The 15,437-nt window shown below is 39.8% G+C and overlaps 1 protein-coding gene across 2 annotated transcripts in view; it reads right to left on the reverse strand.

The window, feature by feature from the left end:
• Window positions 1-496: 496 nt before the first annotated feature.
• Window positions 497-15,437, reverse strand: part of scml4 (Scm polycomb group protein like 4) — a 37,786-nt gene continuing 22,845 nt past the window's right edge. For both annotated transcript variants that reach the window (XM_053647200.1, XM_053647209.1), the window contains 6 exons: window positions 14,139-14,268; window positions 10,409-10,609; window positions 9,936-10,136; window positions 5,297-5,503; window positions 4,965-5,110; window positions 497-4,237 (listed from right to left, as the gene is read on the reverse strand). In XM_053647200.1, coding sequence (XP_053503175.1) covers window positions 4,112-4,237; window positions 4,965-5,110; window positions 5,297-5,503; window positions 9,936-10,136; window positions 10,409-10,609; window positions 14,139-14,268 — 1,011 coding nt within the window. In that variant the 3' untranslated portion in view covers window positions 497-4,111. The remainder of the gene's footprint in view (window positions 4,238-4,964; window positions 5,111-5,296; window positions 5,504-9,935; window positions 10,137-10,408; window positions 10,610-14,138; window positions 14,269-15,437) is intronic.

The raw sequence follows: 15,437 nt of genomic DNA on the forward strand, positions 1-15,437 counted from the left end.
TAAATGAATAAAAACAAGATCTTTAAACAAATTAATAACAATTTTAAATCGATCATCCTGTTCAAAAGTTTACATAGCCCCCTCAGTTGTCCTCGATGTGAAAAAATGGATATGAACATTATATAGCCACTGTTGGGAACGGGTCACTGCCGGAAAAGTAATGAACCTGCAGGACCTGGAGGATTTTTCTGAAGAGCAGTGGGCAGTTTAACTGCTCAGGACAAACAAGGGACTCATGAACAACTATCACAAAACATAAAAACAGTCGTGGATCATCCAGGTAACGACACACAGTATTAAGAATCAAACATATGTAAACTGGTTCATTTGTGTAAATTCAGCTATTATTGTGTCTTGTGGCATATATGTAAACAAAATGCAATTTTAATGATCTGTTTTTCATTATTAACATTTTGCAGATTCTGCAAGGGGTGTGTAAATTTATGAGCACAACTGTATATTAATGTATATGTATATGTATATTAATGGTGAGTCAGGGTGTCAGGTAAAATGGCTGTAGTGAAAGTACATTGCATGTACAACAATTTACTAAAGAAAATACTATAAACATGATGATTTTATAAATAGAAATGACTTAGTATGTGATGCAGAGACAAATTAGTAACAGAGAAGGTATTAAGTGCTCATTAATGCTTTATTCAGGTGCTTCTGTAATTCTTTGTATACTGTATATCATCTCACAAACAGACAGACGGACCACGGCCTGTCTGTGATCACAATATTTCACAACACTGAAGCCACACTGTTGAAATAAAGGGAAAACAGCTGTAAACTAATATGGATCAAATTAGTTATTAAATACAGTCATATTTTAGCACCAAAATGGATGGTCCTTGTTGCAGCCTCCAAAGATGTACACACACACACACACACACACACACACACACACAGCCTCTTCTTTGAGTTAATATATGAACAGTTGTTTCTCTAAACATCACTGGCTCAGACTGTCTATAGTAGCATTCATAAACATACATTTACGTTATGTATTATACAAAATATGACACCGAATGACACGGCACAGAGGCGAACATAGAAAAGTGACAAAAGGAGGTGATGAACTTCTCCTCCAGAGCTGTAGGAATTAACAGAAATACTTCCCTTTAAAATAACAAGGCTTATAAGCCAAACCTTTAACCAAACCTTTAACATCAAGGCATTACACACTATGCAATAATAGCATCATTTGTCATAAACTGGATTGACTATAAACCTATGCTATGATAACGTTGTAGTTAAGTGAAGTCCAAGCAGAGAAAACCGGACAGGTGCGATGCCACTACGATGCTTCGCTGATTAAATAAAAAGCACCTCGAGCTGTTTTATTTTTTAACTTCCCCTGTCTAAATATTTCAGGCAAGTGTCAGACATGTATTGACCACCTACTTACCCGCTAAAACAGAAAGTTTTCAATCTGAACACAGCAATTAACCATGAATTTGAAGACACGCAGGCTGCTGGACTAACAGTTTCTTTCCAGTTACAGTATGATGTACAGTACATGGGCTATGTTCATTCACCTGAATGTGCTACATGAAGAAAATTCCACAGAAAGAAAGAGAAAAGACTAAACAGCCTGAACCAATTCAGAAATGTAGAAAAGGATTCTGTACAAGTGAGATAGCAGAGCGGCTTACAGTAAAACTGAGCTGAAATGCAGATTATACATTTTGGGCTGACTGCTTACTCTAAAATAGTGACTTTTTTTTTTTCCTCTTGTGCAGTTGAAACTGTTGATCTGATAAAAACACGAAATGACTTTTTGAATTCAGCATCCTCCTGAATTATTGGCACCCTTCATAAAATTAGTTTAAAAATGGTTATATAAAATTAACATACAATAACACACAATAATTCAAAAACAATTTTCTTACAAAAATTTTTTTCTTATTTGAACAACATTTTTAAATAATAGTATTTTCTCTCCAAAAAAAAAAAAAAAATGCAAATTGTAATTCCTAAGAAGAAAAAAAAGATCACTTGCCAGGAACTGTTGTTGCCTTATCCTGTTTCCCTGGGGTACAGATATGAGGCTACACACATCCCTTTGTAAAATCTCTTTGTCATCCATTACCATGGGACAAATCAAACTTTCAACACAAAAAAGGGGCTCTTGTGAAGATTGATGACATCATGAATTATGTTAAGTACCAGAATATTTTAGCCCAAAACCTGGTTACCAGGAGGTTCAGGCTTGGCCACAAGTTTTGAGCAAGATGATGAAACAAAAGTACTTATTACACAACATCAACACGGGAATGTTTAAAGAAACACAAGCTCAATTATTTGCAGTGGCCATGTCAGTCTCTGGATTTAAACCCTACTGAAAACCCTTGGTTTGAATTTAAGTTCACACGCACAAACCTCAGAATATAAAAGAGCTTAAAACGTTCTGTCATGGAGGACTGGACCAACATGTTCAACATTACAAGAGATGTACAGCCATAAACTGCATAAACATTTTCATGAATGGTACTGATCATTCTGGAGGGCATGGTATGCATCTGTGACTTGAAAATGTTGTATTTACACAAAAAGTACACTTTTGACTTTACACTTGTGTCCCATCACCACAATTGCTCTCTGAAGAAAAAACAAACACAAAATTGAAAACTCAGACAGTTGGGTCACTTCACAAAGGGAAAAAGAAGGTACCCTTCAGAGAAAAAAACACTGAAATGAGGCAAAAACAATCTTCTGTTTAAAAAGAAAAAAGTGTTTCGGGATGAGTCGGCATGCTAGCATCCAAAAATAACACACTATTTATGTACTCCAGTATAATATTGGCACTCATCAGTATGTTTAATAGTAAAACATCTTGTAGGATGTCTCCATGTAATATATATCTTGAGATATGTTTTGTTAACAGAAGGACTAATCCATTTTCCAGTACCCTTTAGATTAATATCACTGTTACATATAATATGTGCACCTTACAGAACAGAGGCAAGTGTGTGTGGGATTCAGTAAAGCAACTTGCCATGGTTCTACCTGGGTTTGGTCCTTTTAGTTAAACCATGATTGTGCCAGTGTTTTTGGTGTGCTGCAATGCATGCTCTTAGTGCTACTTTGCAATACCAGTTATTGTGTATTTATTGTCCTGCACTCGTCTCACACTGTTAGGTATTGTACCCTACGCAGTCTTGCGTACTTTTCTGTGTTGCACCATGGTCTTGGAGAAACGACATTTCGTTCCAATGTATACAAGCAATATAGATAAATGACTATAAAAACCCACTTGACTTGATTTGTCTTAAGATGTTTAGGTGAGTAGCATGTAACGGTGATACTTAAACTTGTGCAAAAACCCAAACACATACTGAATTTCATGATTGGTCCACGGTTTTATCAGTGCCTGTATTTCGCTGGTTACGGAGGTAACGGTTTTTGAATCCAGTAGTAGCCCTGCTGTGTGTTAGAATTTCAGATGTGACTCTACTCTAAAGTCCTGTGTCTGTACAGTTCCGTATGAATATAGGCTCAAGTCTTGTTTAGCTGCTCTTGGAAAAATGGGATCCAGCGTCACAGGAAGCTACAATGTCTCAGTTTAACCACAAGGTGGCCAAAGACCATCTTTAGATGATCCGTACATTGTGTGAAATGTATAGAACCTGTATGGGTCTAGTCCATGATAAATCATCACCCATCCCACTATCCATACTGAGCAGGATTTTTTTTTACATCCTTATATTTTCTTATCTTTATCTATCTTTAGTATGCATAATTCCAGAAGCTCTGTGGAAGTCCCAGCAATAACTTTTACCATGGGTGGCTCATCACGCTCTCAACCCATGTTAAAACAAGCTCAAGGGAATTGTCAATTAGTGTCAAGTCCAAAATAATCACAGATATTTAAAAAGTTCACGGGCACTTGGTAGGTGAGGGTCAAAAATGCGTATGAAGAACACAAACGAAAACGAAGAAAATCACATCTTGATATTGTGAAGTAGTCCGTCTCGGTGTGTGAGACCATGTATGTTTGTGTTTGTGTGTATGTGTTTGTGGGTGGGAGATAAGCATGCGTGCACAAGTGTGTGTGTGTGTGCGTATAGGAGTGGTGGGGGTTGGGGTGGTTTTGGCCAAGAGCATGTCAGAACTTGGTCTGTTTTAACTTGTCGATGTGGTAGCAGAGTTTGAGTGCTGGGCCGAGTTTTAGTCCCAGGTACTTCATGATCATGTCACTCTTCAGCAGCAGGAGAGCGTCTCCATCAATCTCCTGAAAGACGAGTTACACAGTCACACAACAAGCAAATGCTCTTTCAGTGTTTCAAATGACTATTTTCACTAATTTCTCACCTTTTACAGAAACATTCTAGTGCTATATCATTACAAGATGAAAATTCATATTGAATTTATCATACGGTATTGCATATTATGTATATACTGTACTGATTATTATGGGTGTACAATAATGTACTGATTACGATGGGTGTATACTATACTGATTATTGTGTATATACTGTACTGATTATTGTGGGTGTACTATACTGTACTGATTACTATTGGTATATAATGTACTGATTATTATGTATATATACTGTACTGATTACTATGGTTGTACACTGTACTGATTATTATGTGTATTATACTGTACTGATTATTATGGGTGTACTATACTGTACTGATTACTATAGGTATATACAGTACTGATTATTATGGGTGTACTATACTGTACTCAGTATTATGGGTATACATTGTATCGTATATTCTCATAATTCATATATATTGTACTGATTATCATGGTATATGCTGTGCTAAATGTCATTTATGGATACCATACTGAATTTTATGGGCATACATGGTAATGACTGTACTGCTTACCATGGGTATTCATTAAAGGATTCTTATTATTAAAGGATTCCACTCAAACATACTTTTGGGTTTCACATTCTATGTTCTCTCATGGTTTATCATGCTGTAATAAAACTACAGCCAACACTTACATGTTTTCGAAAGAGTTCCACATGTGGACCAAGGGCCTGAGGGTCTGCATCTTTGATAAACCACACCACTTCCTCTACACTCCACCGGGATGGGTCTTTACTCGGAGGCGGCTTGGACTCACCTGCCTCTGGGGACGGACTGTAGGCTGGAGAGAGACAGAGAAAGACAAAAGGAGAGAGATAGATTGAGTGATTGAAGTCATTACAATAACTAAAAAGTGTATTACTTACTGTGCTCTGTGTACCTCTGTGTTTATGAATGTGTAAATATTTGGAAGCATGCTATGTTATCTTTAACATGTCTATACCATGGTAGCCTTGGTTTCTCTTACCACTTCTGTTTCCTTCCTGGAATGCACTGGGACTGGCTGCTGGTCTGCAAACGCCCCCAGAGTAGGCGGCACCAGAACGAAACCCATAGTTGGATTTCGAGGCTATGTATGGTGATGTCATCACACCAAAGGCTGTGTCACTATGATCGACAGAGTAACGCTTGGCCTCCATTGTTTCAGAGTGGTAATCATCCACCATAGAGTCTGCTGCACAAGAAAAGAAAACACATTTCAAACTCGTGTCAAAACTGCAATTTGTTTAGCTAAAATGTTGAAGTGCGTAAATTATATTTATACTTCCACTTATTTGTGATCTCATTAGCCATTATTATCAGGTCAAAATAAGCCATCATAGTTTTTGGCTTAAAAGAACAATAGCACTAAAAATATAGGGTTAGCATTAGGATTATAAGGTGAGAGTAACAAGGTAACAAGGTGTCATCTCAACATATTATCCATTAAGTTCCATGCTGTGACTATCGCCTCTCCAGTCAATCTTAGCATTATTGTTACGCATTGCCCCCCTGGCACACTTGGAACTGGAGATTTCTCTTACTGATGGCATCCATCTCACTCTCCTCAGAAACTTCAGCCTTTCACACTGTTTTGACCTGACGTTCAACAGCAGCCCCAAGGGAGGTAACATTTTGGACCGGTCTTCAGATGGCCCTCCCCAGCTGTAGACATTGCTCCACCTTTCAGATCATCACATTGTATCCTTCACATTTGCCGTCCCTGCCTTTCCTTTTACCAACTGTTCATACCTCCACCCAAGTTGCTGCAACCTCCACTCAATCTTTCCTTCCTCCTTGTCTGACTACAATCTAATAACCCTTCCATACCCTGACTCCTATTCCTATCTAGCTCTTCAATCTGCTGAGAAAAAGTGGCAGAAATCACAATTTGACACTGATCTCTTTTTATACTGCTCTCATACTGACAAAGAAAATTAGCAAAATCTGCCAACCCATCTCTCTTTCCATCCATCAACCCAAATTCCTACACTTCACTATCAATCTTCTCTTCCTCTTTCCATGTCATATTTTTTCTTCTTTCTGCAGAAGAGATCCTGCAATAATACTATCTGCCTGATGGATACCATTCCTTCCACAATGCACCAGGCTATTTTGCAAGATCACCTCCTTTCATGATTTTCATTATAAATGATTCCATAACAACTGGTCATGCGCTGACTGCTCGAATTATTCTCTTCTTGAAGAAGCCTGCTCTAGATACCTCAGGCATCAGCAACTACTGACCAGTACCACTGCTCTCTTTTCTTTCTGAAGTCCTTGAACATGCTGTATACAATTAGTTGTCTTTCAATCTTACCCAGGACACCATCAATATCCTAAAAGGTTTGGCTTCAAAACCATTACTGAGACGTTCCATGCCACTAGATCAGCAAACTGTCAACAGTCCTCATTCTCCTTTACCTTTCAGCAGCCTTCAACAAAGTCAATCACATCCTCATGTGTTTTGGAATTCGTGGCACAAGGTAGTGGTGGATTATTTCTTATCACATCTGCTCCACAGAGATTCCCTACTGGAGTCCCACAAGGCTCAGTGCTGGGTCCTCTTCTGTCCTCTTCTCCCTAGATCTCTCAGTGAAGTCATATCCTGACATGAGTTCTATACCACTGCTATGCTAATGACTCTCAACTCATCTTCTCCATAACTCTCACAGACATGTTTTTGCTCAGATCTCAGCATGTCTGGCAGTCTTGCTGGTGGCAAAACCGAGCTGCTGTACATCCCTGGAGATTTTGCAATCTTGTGATCTCACTGGACAACACTGAGATCACACCATCTGACAGTGTGCCCAGCCTTGGGGTAGTTCTGGACAAATAACTATTGTTTTCTCCTCACGCTGCTAACCTCACATGGTCATGCAGGTTTCTCCTTTACAACATCAGAAGGATCTGGCCTTTCCTGTGCACAGAGGCCACTCAGGTGTTTGTTCAGTCCCTTGTCATTTCAAGACTTGACTACTGTAACTCACTCATGGCAGGTCTGCCTCTGCATACCATCTGACCCTTGTTTTCAACCCTCCCCCAAGTTCTCAAACACCTTCACATTGCTGTGTTACCTCCAGCGGCTTTCTGTAGCTGCTTGCATCAGATATAAAACAGTAACCCCAGATACCAGAGCATGGGAAGGGATTTTGTATGTCTATTCCCATAAATAATGCTTATATTATTTATACTTCTAATGAATTTATGGGGTGAATATTCTAAAAAATAAATGTACAATTGTTTTGATATTGCATAAAAATGTAAAGAGATGGGCTGGGTTAATGAGACCCAATTGCTATTTTCACAATTGGTAAAAAAAATAAAAATAACAAAGGATATTTACAGTGAATCCCATTGCACAATGACTAATGGATGTTCTGGGTTAGGTGGTAAACATGTATGAACACACACATGAGGCTAAACACCTGTGACACTCCCAAGAGAACAGTCCACTTTTAAATCCAATAACTGCCAAGATGAGGCTTAATTATTATGGTAACATCTCCCCAGAAACCAAAATTTCTAAAGCACTTGCATCATCCTGAACTTCATAAAGCTGTTCCCCCTGCTGTTTTCAAATACACAGAGGCCACAACCATTACATCCATTTAACAGCAGAAAAGAACACTTGAGAAGTGATTAGCCCCTTTCTGACAGGCACTTACGAGGGCTCAGGCACGTCAAAAGATCTCCTCCACACACTTCTTGGTGTGGGAAAGGGCAGATAATGAGTCGAAGAATTATAGCCGTGCTGAAAACTATACTGACTGCAGACAAAAAAATGTCGCAACTATCAAATACAAGAACATTTGGCACTTTTATCCAAGTCAGGACACAACTGAAGTCTACAATTTAAGGCCTTGTCCATGAACCCAAAATTAGTTATCTGGCACCATTGGAATTTTGAACTCACAATTCTGGTTCCTATCCATGAATTTTCCTGAACAGATCCAATGTTGCCCAAAAGTAGGGGCAACAGTAAGACATTTTAGTGTAAACTGTATTTTTTATCGCCTGTTGCGTTTATCCAACACATAATGTGTAAGGTACTCATAATACCCCTTCCAACCAGTAGAGGTCTCCATCTCTGGAATAGCACAGTGCATTATTCATGCCCCCCTTCACGTCCTGTTTTTATTATATATAAATACATCAAAGTATCAGTGTCTTTGCAAAGTCTATCCTGTTTCTGTAATCTGATCTTATCTCCAGCTGCCTTGATGATTACTCTGACCCCTGCCATGTTTAACCATATCGATTTTGGATTGCTATTCTGTTAGCCGAGACTTTCTGCATACCTAAGTTGCTGACTTGCCTGAGTTTTGGGAAGACCTGTTAATAAACCACATGGATTTTAATTCTCCCTCAAAGTCTTTACTGATACAATCTGCTTTTTTGGTTTGTATTTTATATCCTCTAATATTTGTTGGGTAGGAAGTATTTGATTTAAAAATGTGTGGATGAGACACCTACCAAGAGGGCACTTAATAAACAACAAAAAAAAACAACTCTGAAAACCTCTATGGTGTGTCCTGTGTGCAGCTTCAATCATCTGGATGCTAAGCATCTGCAAAGCACAACTGAATAATGACTTTCCCTGCATAAATCCTGGTATACTTTTGAACATGGCCTGTTATGATTAAAATTAAATAAAGATTAATAAATGAATATTGTGGCCACATGGTGGCTTAGTGGTTAGCATGTTTGCCTTACATCTCCAGGGTTGGGGATTCTATTCCCGCCGCTGCCCTGTGTGTGTGCTGAGTTTGCATGTTCTCCGCATGCTACAGGGGTTTCCTCCAGGTACTCTGGTTTCCTCCCCCAGTCCAAAGACACGCATGGTAGGCTGACTGGCATGTCTAAAGTGTCCGTAGTGTGTGAATGTGTATGTGATTGTGCCCTGCGATGGATTGGCACCCCTTCCAGGGTGTACCCCGCCTTATGCACCATGCTCCCTGGGATAGGCTCCAGGTTCCCTGTGACCCTGTAGGATAAGCGGTATAGAAAATGTATGGATGGAAATAAATATTGTTATCTAACCAACCTTCTGTCTAATCAACTCTGCTTCCAAGTCCATTCCTTAAGTGAGATTCTTTTTTAATTTGAGGATGAACTAAGGAAACCCATAAGCAATTAATGACGCTGATGCCTTTATCCTGTCACAGAGCAACTTAATAGAGTCAGTTATTATGTCATTAAATGTGATTAGTCTAAGACAGACTTGCAGCACCTACAGCATCCAAATTATTAGGGATGTAATTAGGGAAGGAGATAAAGAAGATGTTCAACATCGTTGTTATTAACAAGCAGTCTTCACTGGATTGAATCACTTAGTGCCAGATAATGTTGATTGACTTCTGGGTGATGATTTTTTTTTTTAATTATAGAGAATAATTTTATACTTTCGAGAGAAATCAGGAGGAACAACTTAATGGAAATTTGTAGCCAGTCCCATTAGTGGTGTAATTATTATTACATTGCAAAGTTTGGCTAAAAAAACACATCAATTTCAATGAAACCTCAGTTAAAATGGTCCTAAAAACACACCAAACTCCAAAGCTACCGTATTCAGGAGGAAGACGGAAGGACACTAAATAGGGGAAAGAGAAAAGATGTGCACTCACTCGACTTGGATTGTCCATCTGAATGCTTGTCTGTGTGGGCCGAGGAAGAGGAGGAGGGAGAGGAGGAAGGTGCAATTGGCTGATCGCTGAAGAGGTTCTCACACAGAAGACTCCGGCAGAGCTTTTTTAGGAAGCGGAGGACATAACCAACACTGTTCACCACTGGCAGACTCAAAAGGTGCTGCTTGCCGTCAAAGGTGGCTGCAGGGAAGAGACAGAAAGAAATGATTGGCCGTAATCAGAGTTGAGTTATAGTCACGTGCATAGAGTGAGGAGTTAACACCAAAATTGCACACACTGGTATTCGGACCTCAGACATAGTGTGTAGTCTGTAGTGATAACAGTGACCACAGCAGCGACACTCAAACATTGGAAGAAATCGGATAATATTTTGTTAAAAGAGGATGTTGATGTTGATTTCTCGCATTCTATTAGCATGCTTTTGTGTGCGAGTGTGTGTGAATGTTTGTAACCTGATATTTTCTCTCCTCCGTAGCCCTGCGTGAGCAGGGTGAAGACTGTTTTCTGCTGGTAAGCACTATCGATGCAACCCTGCACAGCCTGCTGCAGAACCACGGAGGGCCGTGCTGGGCCGAGGTGATCGGGAAGCTGCATGACTTTCTGTCTGTCCAGGTTAGGGCCAGTGTTCACCTGTTTATTCACATAGATACACACTAGAGAGAGAGAGAGAGCGAGAGAGAGAGAGAGAGAGAGAGAGAGAGAGAGAGAGAGAGAGAGAAATGACTATCTGACAAGCTTTCAAACAAAATTGTGATTGTGTTCTGTCTTTCTCTCATTCTTTTGCTTTAATGCTGTAAGTAGCATTAACACTAATGGCTAGACAACCCAAATAGCCACTCTTTACAACCATGGTGAGCAGAAAAGCATCTTAGAAAGCATAACATGCTTCAACAGCAGAAAACCACATCGTGTTCCACTCCTTTTAATGGTGTGAATATTTCCTAAATACATAGATATACACAAGAAATTATCACATTGTTTATTTATTCATTTATTTTTGCACATAATAATCCTTCAATAATGAGGGCAAAGTGAAATAATATTGTATATTTATTTTTCAGAACAGCCCAATAGGAGACTTTAGTGTTGCCTTTGGGCTGCATCAGCCAGCACTATCCTTCCATTTGTAATGATAACGTGAAACACTGATGGAGCCAGACGAAGCAATAAACGCTCCGAATTAATGTCTTCAAACACACAGGACGATGATGTAATGGAAAAGAAGTAATGTTTGGCTACAAAGCCTGTAGATATGGTGGTGGGGGGTTGGGGTAATGGAAAAGCGAGCCTGAAGGAGTGTGTGCAGGAATCCTCCAATCACTCAGCATCCCTCTCCTAACACACACACACACACACACACACACATACACTCATTCCGCCCCACTCGTCTGTGCCGCACCGCTGCTTCCATGCAACATGCTCTGGGATTTCCTTTGGCGTCTGTCAGACAAGCAGCCCGATGGCCAGACGTTGCGCGCACGCGCACACATACACACACACGTGAAGTAATAAAGTGCTACAGGAAGTCCTTCTGCCAGGTTCTATTAAGATGTACAGAGCATCCACTGTTTTATTACAATTATTGGCACTCCTTGTAAAAAAAATTATTAGAAATTAGAAATGTACAATGGATACCACGGATACGAAATACTTAAAATATTGGGATGCTGTGTAGTTTTGATTCAACACAATAATTTCTCAAACATAGTATGTTTCCTAAGTAGAGCAAATTTTTTGGTATCAAAATTAATGCCAATATTAATATTTGTAGAACTCTCTTCTTGAGAGAACAATAGATGATGAGCCTCTTCCTGAGAGAGATCATTTCTGATTCATTTATGATCATTTCATTCTTATTTGAATGTTACGTATACATTTGGGACCATTATCAGATTTTAACCTATGAGCAGAAGCAACCAGATATTTTAAGCTGAAATATCCTGGTATGTAGATCTAGAATGAATAAAGATTCAAATTGCCATTCCATGGATCCATCCATCCACGGATATGTGCATGATTTCAAACAGATTCAATGTCAAAGAATGATATGCAGGTGTGAGAAGGATGAATAAGCACACAAGTGGACACATTATATCCCATGACAATGACCTCAGGTCAGCAGGGTCATGACCTCCACCACCAGCAGCAGCTACAACTCCCTCTGCAACGCCCATCGCATTAAAAACCCTCCACAGAATACATACACAGCACAACACCAGTGAAGCGGTGTGTAAGTAAGTGCGTGTGTGTGTGTGTGTGTGTGTCCGTCCGCATACTAAAACCTGATGTTCTGGTGCTAAAATGGAAAAAAGAGCACGACTTTCCCACAGTCAGCTGACTCCACACTTAACCCTGATGCTCAAACCTGAGACGCACATGGCATCTTGTTTACCTCTCTGTGGCTCAAGAAAGCCCTGGAATTGAGTTTTATGACTCCGGAGCTCAAATTTAACACCCCTTGATCTCAAGTTTAAAGGAAACGTGGGCCATTCACAACAGGTTAAACATCTCAGGCGTCTAACTGTAGCAGCCAGGGTAACACTTGAGCCTGTTCTTCAACCCAATTTGGCTGTCACGAATCGATTTTCCGAATCAGCTCAACTGCAGCTGCTCCAGAAGTCGTCTGCTTTGGGTGAGGAGAGCAGTGATGTTTGATTCTCAAATCACTGAACCGATTTTTTCCAAATACATGCATAAAAAGAGAGCGTGCTGCATGGAGAAGAAAAAAAAAACACACACGGATGCTAGTTTGGTCAGTTTGTGGGAACATATACATACAGTACATTTCTTCATTATCCTACCATTATGGGCAAGATCAGGGGGAAGAAAACGTCATTATATCCCAACGTCATTATATTTAGTGTGAGTAAAAGCATCTCAAAGGTGTCCAATGCTACCATGCCTATTAGAACGATTAGACTTTCCTATTTGGTTTGGTTTATTTTCACACTGCACATGTTCAAAGGATCCAAAAAGCAAAAAAACTACGAAAAAAAAATAGTATATATGTACTTGAGGTGCATGTACTCATAAAACACTTTCATTCACTGGTCTGACAGAAAAGGGTCTACAAGTAGGTGTAGGAATCACAGACGGAACCAAAACAAGACCCCTACAGAACCAGAACCAGACAAAGGTTCTGGAAACAGTTGTTTTGGTGTGACGGTTGTGTTCTTTGCATGAACGAACTGCAGCAAGTGTGAAAACCCACCAGGGCTCGGATTTAACGGAAGCACAAACGCAACATGAAAGCACATTACAGATCCAAAGGTAGATTTACAACATAAATCATAGGCTTTCATCATAAATGATGGGTGGATCCGGAAATGCGATGTGAGTTGTCAGCAAAGAACAAAATTATCAAAGTTATACAGCGTATACCTGATTTTAAAGACATCTATACTTTCGTTTACTCAAAAAAACTACATTAAATAGCAACAACTGGAATGTGTACATGTTGTGTGATTAATTAGGAGATGAAGGCCATATTGGACAATACCCGATAATGCCCTCTGAGGCCCTTAAGACTGTTAAGCTTTAAAATAATAATTATGCTCACTCACACCTTGTACTGCTCTCTGTGATATTTTCACTTCTGTATTGTTACCTTCAAGAATCCCGGAGTCATGACCTCTAAGATAATGAGTGTGTGTGGGTATGTGTGTGAGGGGGGTGGGTCCACAGGGACTCAACATTATTCAGGAATCACACTCCTACACCTCATGCAATTACATAGCACTATAAAATACAGAGGAAAATATACAGCATGATCAGACTCTTCAAATATCATGCCATTAATACAGAGAAAGAACTAACAAGTTGCCAGCACTAAGGTCACGCCAGGCTCACGTCTCGCCTGATTACGTCTGAAATTTATATTACCAGTGAAACGTTTACTTCTACTGATTTATTACGCACATGACTGGCTGAAACTCAGAAATACAGCATCTCAGTCTGCTGAGCGACATGCACACCAGTGCACATCTGTACTGCACTTCTGAGCCTCACACGTCTGATTATTAACAATTCACAGCAATCATAATCACAGTACTGTAAGTCCCAGGTGGACAGTAAAGAGTACGATTTATGCAGGTAACAGGGACAGAGTCACTGAATGCACATTATTTAGACTTCATCAGAGAACTGTGTGTGTATGTGTGTGTGCGTGCGTGTGTGTTTTACCTGTAAGGACCTCCGGTGTGGCAGAGTGGGGAACAGTGGCAGCGTCCTGAGGGATGGAGCTCATGTCTGGTTCTGGAGTGCTGCTGGGAGGGGAGATGGCCAATGGAGTCATTGCCAACCGGGACTTCAGCTATACACACACACACACACACGCACACACAACACATAATGACTCATTGAGCTCTACGTACATATACCAATCTCAGAGCCTTGAGTCCCAGCTCTTTTTTATTACCACGTTGAAAAAAGTTCACGAATATCTCCAGCACGAGTGGATGAATATGATTGTTGTTGTTTTTTTCAAACTAACAAGGACAAGTGATGTACGTGTTTAATTATGTACTTGAAGTCATCAGTGCATGCCAGATTGGACAAGTTCTGTCCAAGGCAACCCACCTGTCCTCCAATCACCTAGTCAGGTGTTTTCCTTGCCTGACCCATTCTGTGTCTGTTGCTCAGTACACCAATGGTTTCTTTCTTCTTTATTTTCAGGACATTCCAAATTGTTGTATAGGCTATGCGCAAGCTTTGTGCAATGCCTCTGACTGATTTTCCCTCTTTTCTCAGCTTCAAAATGGCTCGCTTTTGCTTTTCTACCATAGACAGCTCTCTGATCTTCATGTTGGCTTATCCTTTTTTAACAACAAACGCACTCTTCACAAGTGAAACTGAAGGCTAAAACCAAGAGTAGACTATCAGAGCTGTGTATTGTTTAAAAAAATCAATCGAACAGGACACACCTGGGTAATAAGAAACACCTGTCAGTCACATGTTCCAGTATTTTCTGCTCACCTAAAAACTGGGTGATAAGATAAAGCTTGTATGTTTTATGTTGTTTAACACGTCTACATGTAAATACCAATATAATCTCATATCCATCTTTTGATCTCAAACCCAAATGTCTTTGGGGACAGTGGCACCCTGAGATGACATGAGGAAGAAACCTTGAGAGGAGCCAGTACACTTCTGAGTGAAACCGGATGGTTGTAATTTTTTTAAATAAACATTTGTATAAAAACAGTATACAATATGTATATATGTAATATACAACATGACGGTTTAAATTCAGAGTATTATTGCTTAGCTGACATACTTACAAACATATACACACCCACACACACACAGATCATAGAGGTGTGTATCTCTTATTTTTTCTCTTTAGACTCAGAAAAGATCTGCAGCAGTAGTATGAGGCTTGCAGACATGCAGCTAAAAATAACTCACTACAGCAGCAGACTGCAGATACATCAGTCACTGGGAAGCCACACACGTACACACACACACACACACACACACACA

The sequence above is a fragment of the Ictalurus furcatus genome, chromosome 2 (assembly GCF_023375685.1).
Source record: "Ictalurus furcatus strain D&B chromosome 2, Billie_1.0, whole genome shotgun sequence".
NCBI classification, from domain to species: Eukaryota; Metazoa; Chordata; class Actinopteri; order Siluriformes; family Ictaluridae; genus Ictalurus; species Ictalurus furcatus.